Source organism: Dipodomys spectabilis, unplaced genomic scaffold, assembly GCF_019054845.1.
Source record: "Dipodomys spectabilis isolate Male_0828 unplaced genomic scaffold, ASM1905484v1 ptg000125l, whole genome shotgun sequence".
NCBI lineage: Eukaryota > Metazoa > Chordata > Mammalia > Rodentia > Heteromyidae > Dipodomys > Dipodomys spectabilis.
Window position 1 is genome coordinate 21,936,047 of NW_024870802.1, and position 16,073 is coordinate 21,952,119.

The 16,073-nt window shown below is 37.3% G+C and overlaps 1 protein-coding gene across 2 annotated transcripts; it reads left to right on the forward strand.

The window, feature by feature from the left end:
• Positions 1–925: 925 nt before the first annotated feature.
• Ankrd22 (ankyrin repeat domain 22) lies at positions 926–14,721 on the forward strand. Of its 2 annotated transcripts, none has more exons than XM_042689590.1 (6): positions 926–1,076; positions 9,745–9,936; positions 10,633–10,740; positions 11,689–11,766; positions 14,159–14,257; positions 14,535–14,721. In XM_042689590.1, exons 1-6 carry the CDS (start codon positions 1,056–1,058, stop codon positions 14,610–14,612), a joined length of 576 nt encoding a protein of 191 aa, XP_042545524.1. In that variant the 5' UTR covers positions 926–1,055; the 3' UTR covers positions 14,613–14,721. The 2 variants fall into 2 exon arrangements, with proteins under 2 accessions (XP_042545524.1, XP_042545525.1); XM_042689591.1 differs by having other exon boundaries at positions 14,538–14,721.
• The last annotated feature ends 1,352 nt before the right edge of the window (positions 14,722–16,073 follow it).

Here is a 16,073-nt window from a genome sequence, read left to right on the forward strand (position 1 = left end):
TCTGATGGACCTAGGGAAACAAGCATACTTCAATTTGCTAGGTAGAGTATGATGTCATTTCTAATACAAGATAAAATGTTGTTGGGAAAGCCTGGGTATTTCTAAGAACTGAGAAAAAATAGGTCATATTTTAAAGATCAAAGATAAGAACCTGGCTGATAAAAGACTTATAGCTGTGATCTTGAGAAATTAATTTCAAAAAAACGAAAACAAAACACAGGAGATAGAGATAGGGGGTTAGCTTAGTAGCTCACTTGCCTAATATGTGCTGAGGTTTGATCTCTAGCATTAAAAAATGGGGAGGGGTAGGCAAATAGTTTTCCCTCTAGGACCCAAACAACTTTCTAAAATATCACAAATTAAAATAGACAAAATTTTGTCAAACTTGAGATTGTACTTTTATTTTTTAAACTCAGAGCATGATATGATATAGTGAACAATAAGGCCTCAGAGGTATATCATCTCTCTTTTTTTTATAACCCTAAGAAGGATCAGGAGTAAAAGAAAAATAATCCTGTAAAGTTGAGTTGGGCAGCACTACCTGGGTTGCAACCACACCCATACATCGAGGCTCCTACCCTACTGTAACTTTGGCTCTACTACAAAACCCAGGCCAACCGTAGTAAGTCACTGAGCTGATTACTGTCACTTTGATCTCTGTGAGTACATGTCCTGAATACAGTGTTCTATCTTGATCCCTGAGTCCTTCCTGCCAATTTAAGAACTTGCCACCTTCCCAATCTCAGTTTTGCTTCCTTCTTGCCTGACAGAGCAAATATGAGTCAGAAACTGGCTCCCCCGGTTGTAACATGACATGATACACCATCCGGGTCATTCCGTGGTAAGCCGATGCCTTGCTTCATTAGCTGTTTCTGCCAGGTGTGTTGCTGTGTGCATAGTCGAAACAGCACTAACAGGCGGGGAAAGAAAGGGCTCGCCACTCGCTTGGATTGCTGGGGACCTTTCTCTTCGGGAAGAGTTTTGATGTTAATCAGATATAACTCCGGAAGATTCCAGAAGCAGTATAAGTGAAGTAAACAACGTGAAGTACCAGTATGGGAATCCTGTATTCTGAGGTATGCCCTAGATGTGAAAGTAGGATTTCAAAGGTGTTAACAGGCTTTCAGATATAATTTCCTATACCTGTTAGATGTCTCCTTTACTTCTGTTTACTTTCATGAACATTCAGACAGGAAAATAAAAGTAAAGACCTGTGTGTTTGTATGTTTGATATATACATATATATGTCATAAATGTGTGTGTTTAACACAAGTTACTTTGAAATACTAAAATGTTAGTTAGAAGCTGTGGTGTCCTCATGTTAAACATCCAAAGGGGAAATAGGTATTGTATATGATTGGAAAGATGGACTTATTCTATGGAACTGCATGACAAGACTAACCTTTCAGCTTGGTTATTGAAAAATTGTTAACAGGAATACAGAACAGGTTGAAACACAGTATACTTTTGAGATTTTGAGCATTTTCTTGCATAACTGATAGAAATGAAAATTATTTTTTTATTGAAAGTAACTTATTAGCATCAAATAAAGTTTTGATAATATTTCATGGACCACAGAGAGTAATGTTACGAGTGCAAGTGGCTTAATAACATTATTTTTCATAATTTATTCCTTCTCCCTGACACAATTAACTAGTCAGTCTGCATTCCATTCTCTGTGCTCAAAGGAATCTCCTGGGCCAGTTTTAATTTTCTAATATAAAAAACAATTAAATTGATCTTATTCTGAATGCTATGCCTGGTGTGTGTGTGTGTGTATGTGTGTGTGTGTGTATGTGTGTGTGTGGTTTGATCACTCTATCATTCTAAAATTAAGAATATGTCTTTTTCAATGACTTTAGTCTCATAAAGAGGTTCTACCTACCCCGGCAAGCCTGTTCTATTTGTCCTGTGGTTTGGGGTCCAGCAAATGACATTTTAAAAGGAGAATGGAAGATGATTCTCATGTGGATGATCATTTTACCACCATCCCAAGAAAGAAAAATACTACTCTAGAGCAGAGCTTTTCAAATATTAATATGTACATAGATACTTTATAGGTCTTATTCAAGTGCAAATTTTCCTTCTGGGTCTGATGAGACCTACAACCCACACATCTCTGCTTCTTAATGCTTATTCTGCTGGTCCATGGGCCACACTGGGAGGCCAAGTTCTTGCCTGGGCCCTGAGAACAGCTGCATTAAGGAGAAAAAAAAAACTTCTGTATCCCTCTCTCATTGGCCCCAAATGAAGGGAACAAGGTGGGAAATGCAGGCAATAATTCCTTGTATATACCACAGAATTGAGAACAATTAGGGAAGGCGTGAGTCTAAGGGATGAAGATGTTGAAGGAGTAACACAGATGAACATACATTGTACACATAAACTGCTTCGTTAAATGGCAAACAAGTTCAATATATAACCTAAAAATTAGGAAAATGAGGGAAGGGGCAAGTTGGGCAGGGTGGGTGAGAATGTGAAAAGGCTGACATTGACTAGCTGCATTCATGAAGTGATTTGTTCAATGGCAACTCCTTTGTACAACTTCTTAAAGATAAGATACTTAGTAAAGTCTCTATAAGAGCAGAGCAATTGTCAGTTGGTTGAGTGTGAGTCTGGCAATGGCTTGAGTCACAGTAAGGCAAAGCAAGGCATGTTTAATTATTTCTAAATGTCAATAAGAAGATTTTATTTTTCAATCATAATGAGGACAAGCTTCCTTAGAATTTTGTTTAAAGTTATCAAAAAGTATAACACATGCACACACACATACCACACCCTGTAAAAAGTCCAAAGTTACCTAAAATCTCATAAGTAACTTCAAAGCTCATGATTAATATTGAATCACACATAGTATAAGGTATGTTTGAAATAAATGTTGTGCAACCCAGTCTCATAATTGGGCAGTTACTAGGCCCTTTAGTATCATGCTGCTTGCTTGTCTATGTGCTCTAGCAGCAATAGTATGAAACACATGAGTTACCTGGGAAGTTTTAATCCTTTCAGAATTTTTTTTTCTATTTGGCAAGTAAGTTCTCATTATTTCCCCATGACGTTATATATTTTGAGTCCTAGACTCATAGTGTGTTGTGAAATACCTAGGACTAATAATATGACTTGAGTTATGGATAAAATTACTGAAGAGAAGTGAGTCAGCTTAGGTTTTCTGAGTTCGTGGAAGGAAATACTGGTTACATTTTCTGTTTGCTGGTTGGAATTCTGTATGAATTCAGGGGAAAGTGTGGTCTCATCCTTTGGAATTCTGACGCAGATAGTCTGAAAAAAAAACAATGTTTCTCTATACTATGTTTAAGATCAGGTGGGAGGATTGTGGTGTGTGTGTGTGTGTGTGTGTGTGTGTGTGTGTGTGTGTGTGTGTGTGTGTGTGTGTTAGCTCTATTTGTTAATGATTTTGTAGCCTCATCAGTAATTGACCTTCAGTGGGTATCAAGATCATGTTATAAAATAGGATGGCTCTGTTTAGTGACATCAAGATTTTCATTTCTGTACAGATGAGTAAGAAATATTCAAAAACAAGGAATTGCCGATGTGCTGATTACAGAATGAGGTTAAAGTGGCAAGAGTAGAGGGTATTGCAAAGAATCTTCTATTGGAAAGGTAAATGAAGGGCGTGTGTCAGGAACAGAAGTTGCAGATGGCCGCTCTAATGGAAACCAATTTCTGTTTGGCATGTAGTGACATTTTCTAGGATGCAATATTAGAAAGTTAAAGGAAAAACAAAGGAAGCAGGGAGGGAGGAGGGAAGAAGGGAAAGAGGGAAGAAGGAAGAGAGGAAGAAAAGAAGGAAGGGAAAAAGGAGAGAAGGAAGGGAGAAAGGAAAGAAAGTAGGAAGGAAAAAAAAGAAAGGAAACAAGGGAGGGAAGATGGAAGGGAGGGAGGATAGGAAGAAGGAAGGAATTTTCATTTTCAAAAATCACAAATCTTCACATTTAATGGAACATTAGAATTAGTGAAGTATCAGTGTAGAGATGGCTAATAAACAATGAGCCAAGTCCTCTGAGCCTCAGGCAATGTTCCACATAAGCCTACCTTACATGAAGAGTTTGGGAAACTCAAATTTTGGGGACACACTACTAGAAAATGGGACTGGTTTGGGGAAAGTTTTGTTTTGGGTAGCCATAATGGTACAAGCAGTTCAGTTCGTTCTATGTTATGAAGGTAACATCAGATGTTTTTCCAGCTCTGATTGGTAAATAAATTAGGTCATGAATCACATGCTGAGTGTGTATCATACTGTCCACAAACACAAGACCTTGAGCCCTTGTTTATATTTTTCACTCAATGTCCACAATATACCAATAAGCCATACCTCCACATTTTTGTTTGTTTGTTTGTTATTGTTGGTTAGGTGGAGATAAAATCATCTAAGATTTGTCTACCTGGGTTGGCTTGAAACCTTGATCCTTCCATTTTAACCTCTTTATTTTTCTTAATACTTTTTTATTGTAAAAGTACTGTACAGAGGGGTTACAGTTACATGAGCAATGTAATGAGTACATTTCCTATCAAGCATTGTTACCTCCTCCTTTGTTTTCTCCTACCTTCCTTTCCCTCCCACCTCCACAACTATACTGTCTCCCCCTCCCAAATTGTGAAGTTTGTTTTTCAACATAGTGTCTTGCGCATCTCATTGTTACAGTGGGTCAACCTATATCTTTATTTAAGCATTTTGTTTTTTCCCTTCCCCTCCCCAAATTAGAGAAGTATATATGCAAGATGCAGGGCACCGACATCAAATACAGTGACAACAAGGGTTATACCATGGGGGAGGAACATACAAAGAAACATAAAATTACATGGTACATTATAAATATGTTAGAAACAATAGCAAGAAAGAAAAAACCACTTGTGTCCCTATCTTGGGGTTCATTTTGCTTAATATCATCTTTTTTTTAGTTTTTTTTTTATTGTGAAAATACTGTATAGAGGGGTTACAATTACATGAGCAAGATAATGAGTACATTTCTTATCAAGCATTGTAGCCTCCTCCTTTGTTTCCCCTTCCCATCCCATTTTCCCTTGCTCCCCCCCAACCCTCCTCCCCCCCCCCCCACCAAAGTTGTAAAGTTCGCTTTCGACATAACGACTTGTACGTCTCATTGTTGCAATGGGTCCACCTGTATCCCTATTTAAACGATTTGTTTTTTAACATCATCTTATCTGGTCATATGCACATAGCTTTTGACCTTTTCTGCTTGTCCCAGCAATCCCACTTTTGGGCATTTACCCAAATGATCACAAAACAGACCATACTAAAGCTACCAGCACAGCTATGTTTATTACAGCATTATTTACCATAGCTAAGATATGGAACCAACCCAGATGCCCCTCAGTAGATGAAGGGATCAAGAAAATGTGATATATAATTCTATGCCTCTATCAGAAAAAATGACATCACCCCATTTGTTAGGAAATGGAAAAACTTGGAAAAAATTATATTAAGTGACATAAACCAGGCCCAAAGAAACATAGATCCCATGGTTTTCCTTATTTGCAATAACTAGTATATGTTTGGGACAAGCAGAAAAGGTCAAAAGCTATGTACATATTAACCTCTTTATTTTATGTATTTAACTAATTAATTTAGTTTCTAATTATTATCTTTACATAGCTGTCCAAAGGGATTTCAATTCAACCTATGGGTTTATGAATACAACACATCTTGATCAATATCAGCTTCTTGACTAGGACTACAAGTCTGAGCCATTGGCTCCAGACTAAACACTTCTTATATTTTAATTCTGGGAAAATCAGTATGGGATGTGGACAGAGTGAGATTTCAGCGGCATGCAATTTTTGCTCTTGAAGAAGTATCATGAAGAATGCATTTAATCCTCATTGTTTCCACACAAATGGTCAGATTGAGCAAATCCTGGAAGCATTATTTAGAGCATTTATTCTAGCAAGAATTGTCCCATTTGATGCAAGAAAAACAAAGTATGGTAACTATGGACAAATTTTATTTATTTTTCAGTCATGGGGCCTGGGCACTGAACTCAGAACCTGGGCACTGTCCAGGAGATTTTTTTTTCACTCAAAGCTAGTGCTCCACCCCTTTAGCCACAGATCTACTTCTGGTTTTCTGGTGGCTAATTGAATATAAGAATATGATGGACTTTTTACCCAGATGGACTTTGAACTTTAATCCTTATATCTCAGCCTCCTGAGTAGCTCGGCATGAACTACCAGCGCCTGGCATATGGACAATTTTAATATTAGTCTATCTCAATAGAGTTACAGGAAGCAGAGATTTTTTTTTTAGCTGATATTCTACTAAAGGGTTTCCCCACATCTGGGTCTTACACTAGCCCTAGCGCACATTACGGCACATAATGTACATAGTAGTATATATACCGTAATTCTTCCCTTTGTGTTTATTTGTCTCTTATTTCAAGTCCATTCATCTCCATCCATCTGGCTACTTAAGGCGCTCACTTATTCTGAATTTTGTGATAAATCACTCTCCTCTCATTTTCCTGGAGAATGGGACAGACTCTATAAACTCTTCATGCTCTTCACTTTATCTTTCCCTGACAATATCACAAACAATGTCACAAACCAGCATTCTTGGCTTCAGCTTACTGGTTTAGGTCTGCAAATGGATGCTTAAATCCATTGCACACTTTTGTTTTGCTCATGCAGACATTTCTCATCTTCTCTACCTCGTGAAAGAGCCTCTTCTCTGGCGTAATCCCATCTCCTGTGCCCCTAACTCATTTATCTATCTTAACATCAAAGGCATGTTAATCTAGTTATCTACCAACCAATCTATGTACTCGTGGTAATTCCACATTAACATCAACCCTGAGGATCAGATCTCAGACTGTGGCAAAGTATTTTAGTAAGTCTCAAGTTCTATCTGTTCTTTTCTCCTGCTTTGGCCATGGAACCACAATCTTCCTTCTGGATAATAAGGCTAGATTCATTCTTTGCTCTCTATCCTATTTTTTTTTCCTTTACTCTGTTTGAACAATGATCTGCTCTTTTTAATCATCTCTGTCCATTTTCACCAGCTCCTTATACTGTAATAATTATGAGTAGCTAGCTATCACTAATTGAAGGTTTTGTATGAGTCAGATCTGAGCTAAGTGCTTAGTCTATGCACTCACATTTAATTGTTTCTGTAACGTAATAAGGAAAGAATGGTTATTAAATGGAGAAGGAAGCTCAGCAAAATGTGTTGAGGTAAGCTGTTGAAGTAACACAGATGTTACTTGGTGGAGCTGTCTGGAACCCAAATATTTACTTCCACAATAAACACTGTATTCTGTTTTTTTGCTCTGTCAGTTTATGAAACCTCTGGATCGACCTTCCTTTTCTGGAAATCTTCCTCCTCCCCTTCCTTCCCCTCTCTTCCTCCATCCTCCTTTTAATTTTTAAATTCATTTTTATTCTTTTGAAGTAAGGTCTCACTATGTAGCTCAGGTTGGCCTGAAAATTACCATCCTCTTGCCTTTACTTTCTGGAGTAGTGAGATTATAGGTACCCAGCTATTTTGCAATTTTTGTTGTTGTTGTTGTTTGTATGAGTACTAGAGATTTGTGCTTCTTACTTAGCTTTTTTTTTCTGGTTGTTCAAGGCTGGCACTGTACTACTTAAGCCATATCTCCTCCACTTATGGAATTTTGCTGGTTAATTAGAGAGAGGAGGCTTTTGGATCTGTTGGCCTTGGTCGGGAGCAAACTTTGATCCTCAGATCTCATTCACCTGAGTAGCTAGGATTACAGGAGGGAGCCACCAGCTGTTGCATACTTTTTAATGATCATAATAACGTGGTACAGTGTGAAAATTTGATGCATGTGCTCTAATGCATTTATAAGATTATTTCTTTGTTGCTTTGTATGTCCCTCCCCCACAGTGTAACCCCCGCTTTCACTATATTTGATGTCAGTATAACATGTGGAGGAGACGGGGACAAACAAGTCGTTTAAGGATTCAGGTGGACCTGTTGCAACAATGAGAAGTACAAAATATCATGTCAAAACCAGCTTTACAATGTCGGAGTAGGGGGGGAGGGGGAGTATGATTGGGTGGGGGGGAGGGGGGAGGCTGGGAAGGGAGGTGAAGGGTAAACAAAGGAGGAGGCTGCAATGCTTGGTAAGAAATGTATGCATTATCCTGCCCATGTAATTGTAACCCCTCTGTACAGTATCTTCTCAAATAAAATAAAATTAAATTAAAAAAATTTGATACATGTGTAATAATAACCAAATCAACAGAATTAGCATTTTCAAAACTCCTTCATGATCTATCATTTCTTTGTGTTGGAAGCTTAGAGTGCCTCTCTTCTAGTTGTGAACCGTTGTCACCTTTCTCTCTTGTAGAACATTAGTACTTCATCTTAACCCCTAGGAATGCTCACATCTGAGATTTGTCTCAAATAGAGACAAAAAGGACTTAATAAACAATAATAACATCAATAAATTGAGCATGCTCATAGGCCAGATATACCATCTTAAATGCTATTAAGTATTGTTCATAAAAAGCAACTTATTTTGTTGCTCTTTAAGAAATGTCCCCATATAGTCAGTGTAAAAATATTCATGTTGGCCTGCTACATGCCCTGCGCTGTGTCGAATGTTGGGGATGTAGTGGGGAGTGGAGTGGATATAGTGTCAGTGCAAGGTTTGTAGCCTGGACTCAAGTGCCTGCCCTGTCTCAGTGCCACCTCAACCTGCTTCTGACTTATGTCAGCTCAGAACACATGGTTGTACATAATTTGGAGAAGAGGTGGAGATAGAAGTAATACAAAATCTGGGGCTGGGAAGGTGGCTCAGTGATAGAGCGCTTGCCTTGCATGCATGAGGCCCTGGGTTCGATTCCTCAGCATCACATATGCAGAAAAAGCCATAAGTGGCACTGTGGCTCAAGTGGTAGTGCACTAGCCTTGAGCTGAAGAGCTGAGGGACAGTGCCCAGGCCCAGAGTCCAGGCCCCATGACCAGCAAAAAAAAAAAAAGAAAGAAAAGTAAAGAAGTAATACAAAATCTGGGAGACAAGGAAGACTTTTTGGATAAAGTGGAAATGAAGGCAGATTGAGGGATTTGTTTAGTCAGAGGGAGTAGACAGGAGAGTAGTCTGGGTGGTGGGTGTGGAATATGGTTTAATTATTTGTAGAATAAAAGTTTCCAACAGGAGAAGTTGGCAAGATGAGGGTAGCATTGCCACTAAACTGAAACTGTACTTTCAGAAAGGTCTTTGTAGTATTTTTTTGTACACAGAATCTGCGCTGTCTAATACCATTGTTTTTCAACTATGGTAAGTGCCTCGAGTACAGAGCCACTTCCGGAACTTGCAGTTCTTGTTTTGTCATCAATTCATTCCTGAACTCCTCCCTCCCCCTCACACATTTATTTATTTTCGCTTTAGACAAATCATGCTTTCCTGACAGTCCTATTTATTTGAAAGCATAACATATAATATCCTAAATAAGTCAGATATATAGCCTTTCACCCATTCATCCCAACATTCTTTCTACTCAGTGCTTGTCTAGTTACACTTCCTCAGCAAGTTTGGAAAATGTAAGAGCTTTCTCATGGGCTAATGCTTATTCCAGGTTTATAGCAAGGTATAGCTGAGAGGATTTTTTTTAAAGTTTAGCATACATAGCAATATGTTACAATTTGGAAATATATTTCAAGTGATTTAGAAAATGGTGGCTTCTCCTTTTTGTGGATTTACGATATGTGTATTTCAAGAACTGTTTCTGTTTCTCTCTATTCAGCCTATCTGCCAGGCAGCCTACCAGAATGACTTGGGACAAGTGTGGCAATGGGTAAAAACAGACAACAACTATATCAACATTCAAGATGGCTTCAATGGAGATACTCCTCTCATCTGTGCCTGCAGGAGAGGACATGTCAGAATCATTTCCTTCCTTTTAAAAAGAAACGCTAATGTCAACCTTAAAAACCAGGTGAGCTGTGACACATTAGTGGGAAGTGTAATTGTGCATAATAAATAATAATTAGGAATTTCTAAGATTTCTTGTCTCTGGAATTGTTTTACATTCCTATTCCTCAATTTTATTTTATCATTGCTTGTAGCTTCTAATATCCATGGTTCTATTTTTTTTCCCAATTTTTGGAATACAATAAGGACATTTTATTGAACAAAAAATGCAATGGAGTAAAATCAGCAAGCATGTTTTGTGATTTATCATGTATTGCTGAGGTAGAAAAGAATAATTTATTCATTTGGCTGGGTAGAATGTATTTTGATCAATGTCACCCCTCTGTCCCTCTCCTCTCCGCCCCTTCTTCCAGTCTTCTTAATTTTGTAGGACATACACTGGTTTCTTGGTTGCATTCTTCCTCTCTTTTCCTCTTCATACATCTTATCTATTTTCTTTAAAAACTACAATGAGCGTGAGAATCTGCCCTCTGATAACTTCTTAAATGTACATTCACCTCTATTATTTGCTACTGCAGATTTCCTTTACACTGGATTGATTAACAGTTCTATTCATGGAAACCTGAGCTTACTGATCAGAAAACAAGCAAAAAGGTGTTTTTGGTACATTAAAAAAATTTTAAAGCATAAACTAAACTTTTTGATATGATAATCTGAAATGTAAAATTTTGAAACAAAGAGTTCTTTGCTTAATTTGTAGAAAGAGAGAACCTGCTTGCATTATGCCGTGAAGAAAAGATTTACTTTCTTTGATTATCTACTTATTGTCCTTTTGATGCCTGTCCTGCTGATTGGTTATTTCCTCATGGTGAGTACAATGTTGGGACAAAGAGGGAAGAGTCATCTATGATTTATCATGTGTTGCTAGACAGTGAGATATTGTCAAGAAATAGTAAGAAACTAAGTCCTTGGCTTGTTCAGGTGCTCCTTGACTATTGATGGCATCACAACCCAATGAAGCTCTCATAGGATGGAAATGTCAAACAGAACATTCACTTAATAGGCCTAGCCTACCAAACATTACAATTGAGCTACATGATAGAATAAAAGCTGTTTCCCCTTGTGATCACATGACTGACCGGGAGGTGCAGCTCTCTGCCACTGCCCAGCCTCATGCTGCCTAGTACTAGCTCAGGAAAAGACCGAAATTAAAAAATTCAAAAGCCTGATTTATTCTGAATGTCCTCCACTTTCCATCCAACACAAAGTTGAAAAAATCATAAATGGAACCATTATTAATTGGGACCCATCGTTAAAGATGTTTCTAATCTGCAAGTGATGCTATGATATAAGTGAGAAGAAAAGTAACAGAGGAAGATAAAGCAATGATACAATACTCTGTGTGAGGTGCACTAAGAAAAATCATGTAATCTCAACTAAGAAACATCTGAAGTAAGCTGAAACCCTGACTACTGGAAATATAATTTTCTTCATACATTTTTCCCTTTATTCTGTCTGAGGAGTACTGGCTCTGTATGTTTTTCTCTGATGTTCAAGAGTCACATAAGTTAGAAGACAAATCTGAAAGGTTTTGAGTTAGAAGTCAGTGAACACTGAGGGTATTTGTAGAGGGTCTGAAGTCATCTTTCACCTTGATGAACTGAATTGCACGGATCTTTGGCAGAATAATACCTTGAGTATTATTCTGTGGGGATCTAGTCATATTGCAAGTAGAAGACAAAACTTGAATAAATTAGTCTGAGGCACAAGATGGAATAAATGTTTGTAATACAACTCTTATGCTTGTTTTTAATAGGTATCAAAGACAAAGCAGAATGAGTATCTCGTACGAATGCTCCTCGATGCTGGTGTGGAAGTGAATGCTACAGACTGTGTAAGTGTATTTTCAGCCATCAGAAAAAAAATTCTGAAGTGCTTTTTACAACTCATGTGATTATCACTTATCGAAGTGCTTGCTCTATTTTACATTTAGTTTCTTTTATTTTTCTCACTGCTAGCTAGGCAGCTTTAGGGTTATTCATGTTCTTATAATAAAATCATGAGAATAAAATCTTTATTGATTATAGGACATTTTGAAAAGAAAAGTCTTTGATATTGGTAAGAAGTTAAGGAAATTGGAGGCTCTAATAACCAAATACAGTCCCCAGTATCAAGAAGCTGGAGTTATAATGCCAGTGTGCAAATCGAAGTTTGGCACCTTTTACTTATGAGGGATTCAGGAAGTTACAAACTTATTTGACTTTCTGTTTCCTCATTTGTAAAGCTACGGGGGTGGGGGGCGGTATTGATAGCAACTGTCTTATAGAATGGGTTTCTGTGAAGCATGTAGCAAAGAGCTTGGCGCATAGTAAATGCTCCATGGATATTAACAGCCTTTCTGTAGCCCAGATCCCAACCACTAGCAGAGAGAATTTCTCAATCTATCTGTCTCTATTTAATTTAAATTATACATGATCCTGAAGTTTGAACTCAGGGCCTGTGCTTCCTAGACAGGTGCTAATCACTTGAGCTACATATTCCTCGTCCTTTTTTCCTTATTTTTCAGATATGGTCATGTGTTTTTGCCAAGGCTGGCCTAAAATGGTTATCCTTCTTTCTCCACCTTGCCAAATATAGTTGGGATTGCAGGTATACACGCACCATCAAGTTCAGCTCCAGAGACCCCTTTCGCAAATGAAAGTCTGATTAGAACAAAGGTTAGAGAAAGATCCCAGGATTGCTAAGGGTAGTGGTCACAGGTGTTACGCCACCTACCCTTTCCTGTAACAAAATTCTGTTTATACATTTACTGCTGCACCATGGCACTCATCTTTTCCTTTAATGGCTCAGAATAGGTCAAAAGTATATTTTTATGGCACTCAATTTCTTATAGTAATACAGTAAAGCTTTAGGTTCCCAGTGTTTAATTAAGAAAGGAGGTTGAAATTTGATTCTAAAACCTATCATTGTATTTGTGACACTGTGTGTATTACCATTGTGTAGTGGTAGAGATTATGTTCTCATCCCTGCTTCCACTTCTTATTTTACCTTTGTTTATATTTCAATTGTGTTTGAATTGATGCAGTTGTGTGTGAGTATGTGCATGAGGGAGAGAAAGAGAGAGGGAAAGGGAGAGGAGATGGAGAAAGAAAGGGAGAGGGATAGCACAAGATAATATGCCTATGAAATATGTTTTCCTTTATTTCAAGAAGAATTTTGGAGTAATTTATTTTCTTAAACATCTTTGAAATTTTATTAAGTAAGATTATTATAGGTTCAGTAAAGGACTCTTGAAGGTTTTGCTTGGTCTTGTCATTTAACTAAAAGAATTAAAAATTGTGCAGGTGACACAAATTTCTCTTGAGTATTTTCCTACCTAATTATATGTGCATCTATATCAAGATAGAGATATTATTATCTGCCTAGCACACAAATGTGCCTGTGCACATACATATCATGTTTCAAAAACGATGTGAACATTGTGACCCATGTCCTAACTGCACATAATGCAATGTTTCATATTTTCAATTAGTTAGATACTATTTTGTGTGGAAAGAGTCACAGCTAGACATATCACTAATAATGCCACCACCTAATAAAAAGTGCATTATATCATATAATTTTAGGAGAAATTCCAGTGGAAAAGCTTCTGTTAGTCTTGATAGTTTGAAATGTTATTTCTTTACTTACCCAAAGCATAAGGTTTTTTTATATTTGAAAGGCAAAACTTGAAACACCAATTATTAACTATAGTTAATAATCGAAATTGGTAGTATCAGAGTATAACCACCACTTTAAAGTATATAATGTTAAGTATAACAAACTGAGTATGGATTTCAATGTCAAACTGCTATAATCTTACAGATGCTCTGTAGTGATGTGATCATGTACCTTGTTCAGACTGAGGCTATGACCAGGAACCAAACGATGTATTTGTAGAAAGGTCTGTGTGGAAATTCTTAAGGAAAAAGATGATAGAATAATGAACCAGGAATATAGAATTATGAAGGGACAACAGCCTAGTATCTCAGCAGACTTGTATACATTACATCCTTTAATTTGGAACAGAAAATAAAAAGGAGGAATAGATAAATGGCTTCTAGAGTCTTAACATGCATAGTGAAACAGCAGAGTTAAGGTATTTCAGTATGAGAAATACAGGTGCCCACAGATCTGGCTTTTGCTTATCTGTGCACTGCACACTGAATAGTTGCTAGGGAAACAACTTCCTGAAGTTTGTGGAGAGCCTGACGGATGAGCTCAGATGTTGGCCCTTTGTATTTCAGTATGGCTGCACTGCTCTACATTATGCCTGCAAAATGAAAAACCAGACTCTCATCCCTCTGCTTCTGCAAGCCCATGCAGACCCCATGATAAAAAATAAGGTAAGGATCTGAGAACCATGGTCAGAAGTCATCCTAGATGCCTCATCTCATGTAAGCCTTATGTTGAAACACGTTCATTGCCTTCGTTGTCTCCCATGAGAATAACAGGAAAGCTGATGGTTCTTATTAAGGGACAAAGTTACCCCGTGACTCTTAGAACTAAATGACATTTAAAGCTTTAACTATGTCTACGAGTCAATCACTGTTTAGTAAACCTTTTCCATTGGCATTTGGATGTATTAGAAGTAAATAACTGTGATTAATTTTTTCTCCCCAGGAGGGTGAGAGCTCACTGGATATTGTGAAGAAACTAAAATTTTCCCAGATTGAATTAATGCTAAGAAAAGCATCATAATCCTGTGACCTCACAGATGGAGACAGAGACTCAGCTAAAAGACTGGATTTTATCTGTGTTATGGATTGCTGGTCTATGGATCTCACTTTTTAGGGAGAATGATGGCTACCATGGTTTTGAAGAGCTTGATGTTTACAATTTTGTTCAGTGGAGTTCACCATGATCATAATCCTTCTAGAGGAAACATGAAGCTGTTGAAGTATCCACTTCTGTCAAAATCTGTTTCCAACTCAATCTCCCCAAGAAAAGAAAGTCGAAGTTACCAGATAGTGTTCTCTTACCCCTCATCATAAGGACACTGTTCGTGTCCTAAGAGCGACTGCTCCTCCCAGATGCCGTAAGTACTAAGGAACAATCAAAATATGTACCGTTGTATTGAGTGGTGCATGCACATGCAAGGATTTAGAGATTCCAATGTAAATATTTCTTTGATGAAACAATGTAATAAAAGCATGCATCAGTTGTCAAGGATGAACCTGTCTACACCTGAGAACTTGGCAAACACTACAAAGCAGAGTATTTTCTTCTGTGTGCTTATTTTCTGTGAGCGGGTTTATCTGCAGTCTACAAATTATTCTGGTACCAGTTAACACGTATAAGCCACCTTGGTTTGAACAAACCGTCTGTTCAAAAACATCTTTCTGGGTTGGAGGTGTAGCTCAATAGAGTGTGGGTGTGGCATTTGACCTCTAGTACAGAAAATAAATAATAAAAATGAATAAATTTATGATCTTGCAATTATAAAGCAAATACTAGCTTTACTTACTTATGTCATATTTTTGTAGGTATTGAAGATTGAACCTAAGGCTTCACACATGCTAAGCATTCCCTACCACTGTGGTGCACCTCCAAACTCAATTATTTATCTTTCCACTCGTAAAATTTAAAACTGTGATTGTAACTTATTTAGATAAAGGAATTATTCACAAAATTGAAGAAATATAATGAGAAGGTATCTGGTTATATTTTAAGTGAGAGATTACAAGTGCTAAAATACGTTTGTTACGTCCTTTGTGAAATGAGACAGTAAAAATAAACATACCTTATGTATCTGATTGCATTTTGAAAATCAAGACTGTGTCAGGCAGAGCTGTAGATCTAGACTAAGTAGATGTATAAAACAGATGTAGTCTAAGAATGAATGATTTATTCTTACATGGGACAAGAACTAATAAAATACAAATGCAAATATTTATGGGCCTATATGCAAAGACCCTATGGCAAGCCGTAGTGTGTATATATTCTGTAGGTTTTAAATGTCTCTAAAGAAATAATTTAAGGTACTTTAGCATTGGACTGAGATACATGGTGCCTCTAAGAGACAAAAATAAATAACTTTGTACACTAGTATATCTTCAACAATGCCTTCAACATGCAGAGCATATTTTTGATTTGTTTTCAGAATTGATATTGCAAAAAACTATTTATATAATTTACAGTCGTCATCTTTAACAATGTTTT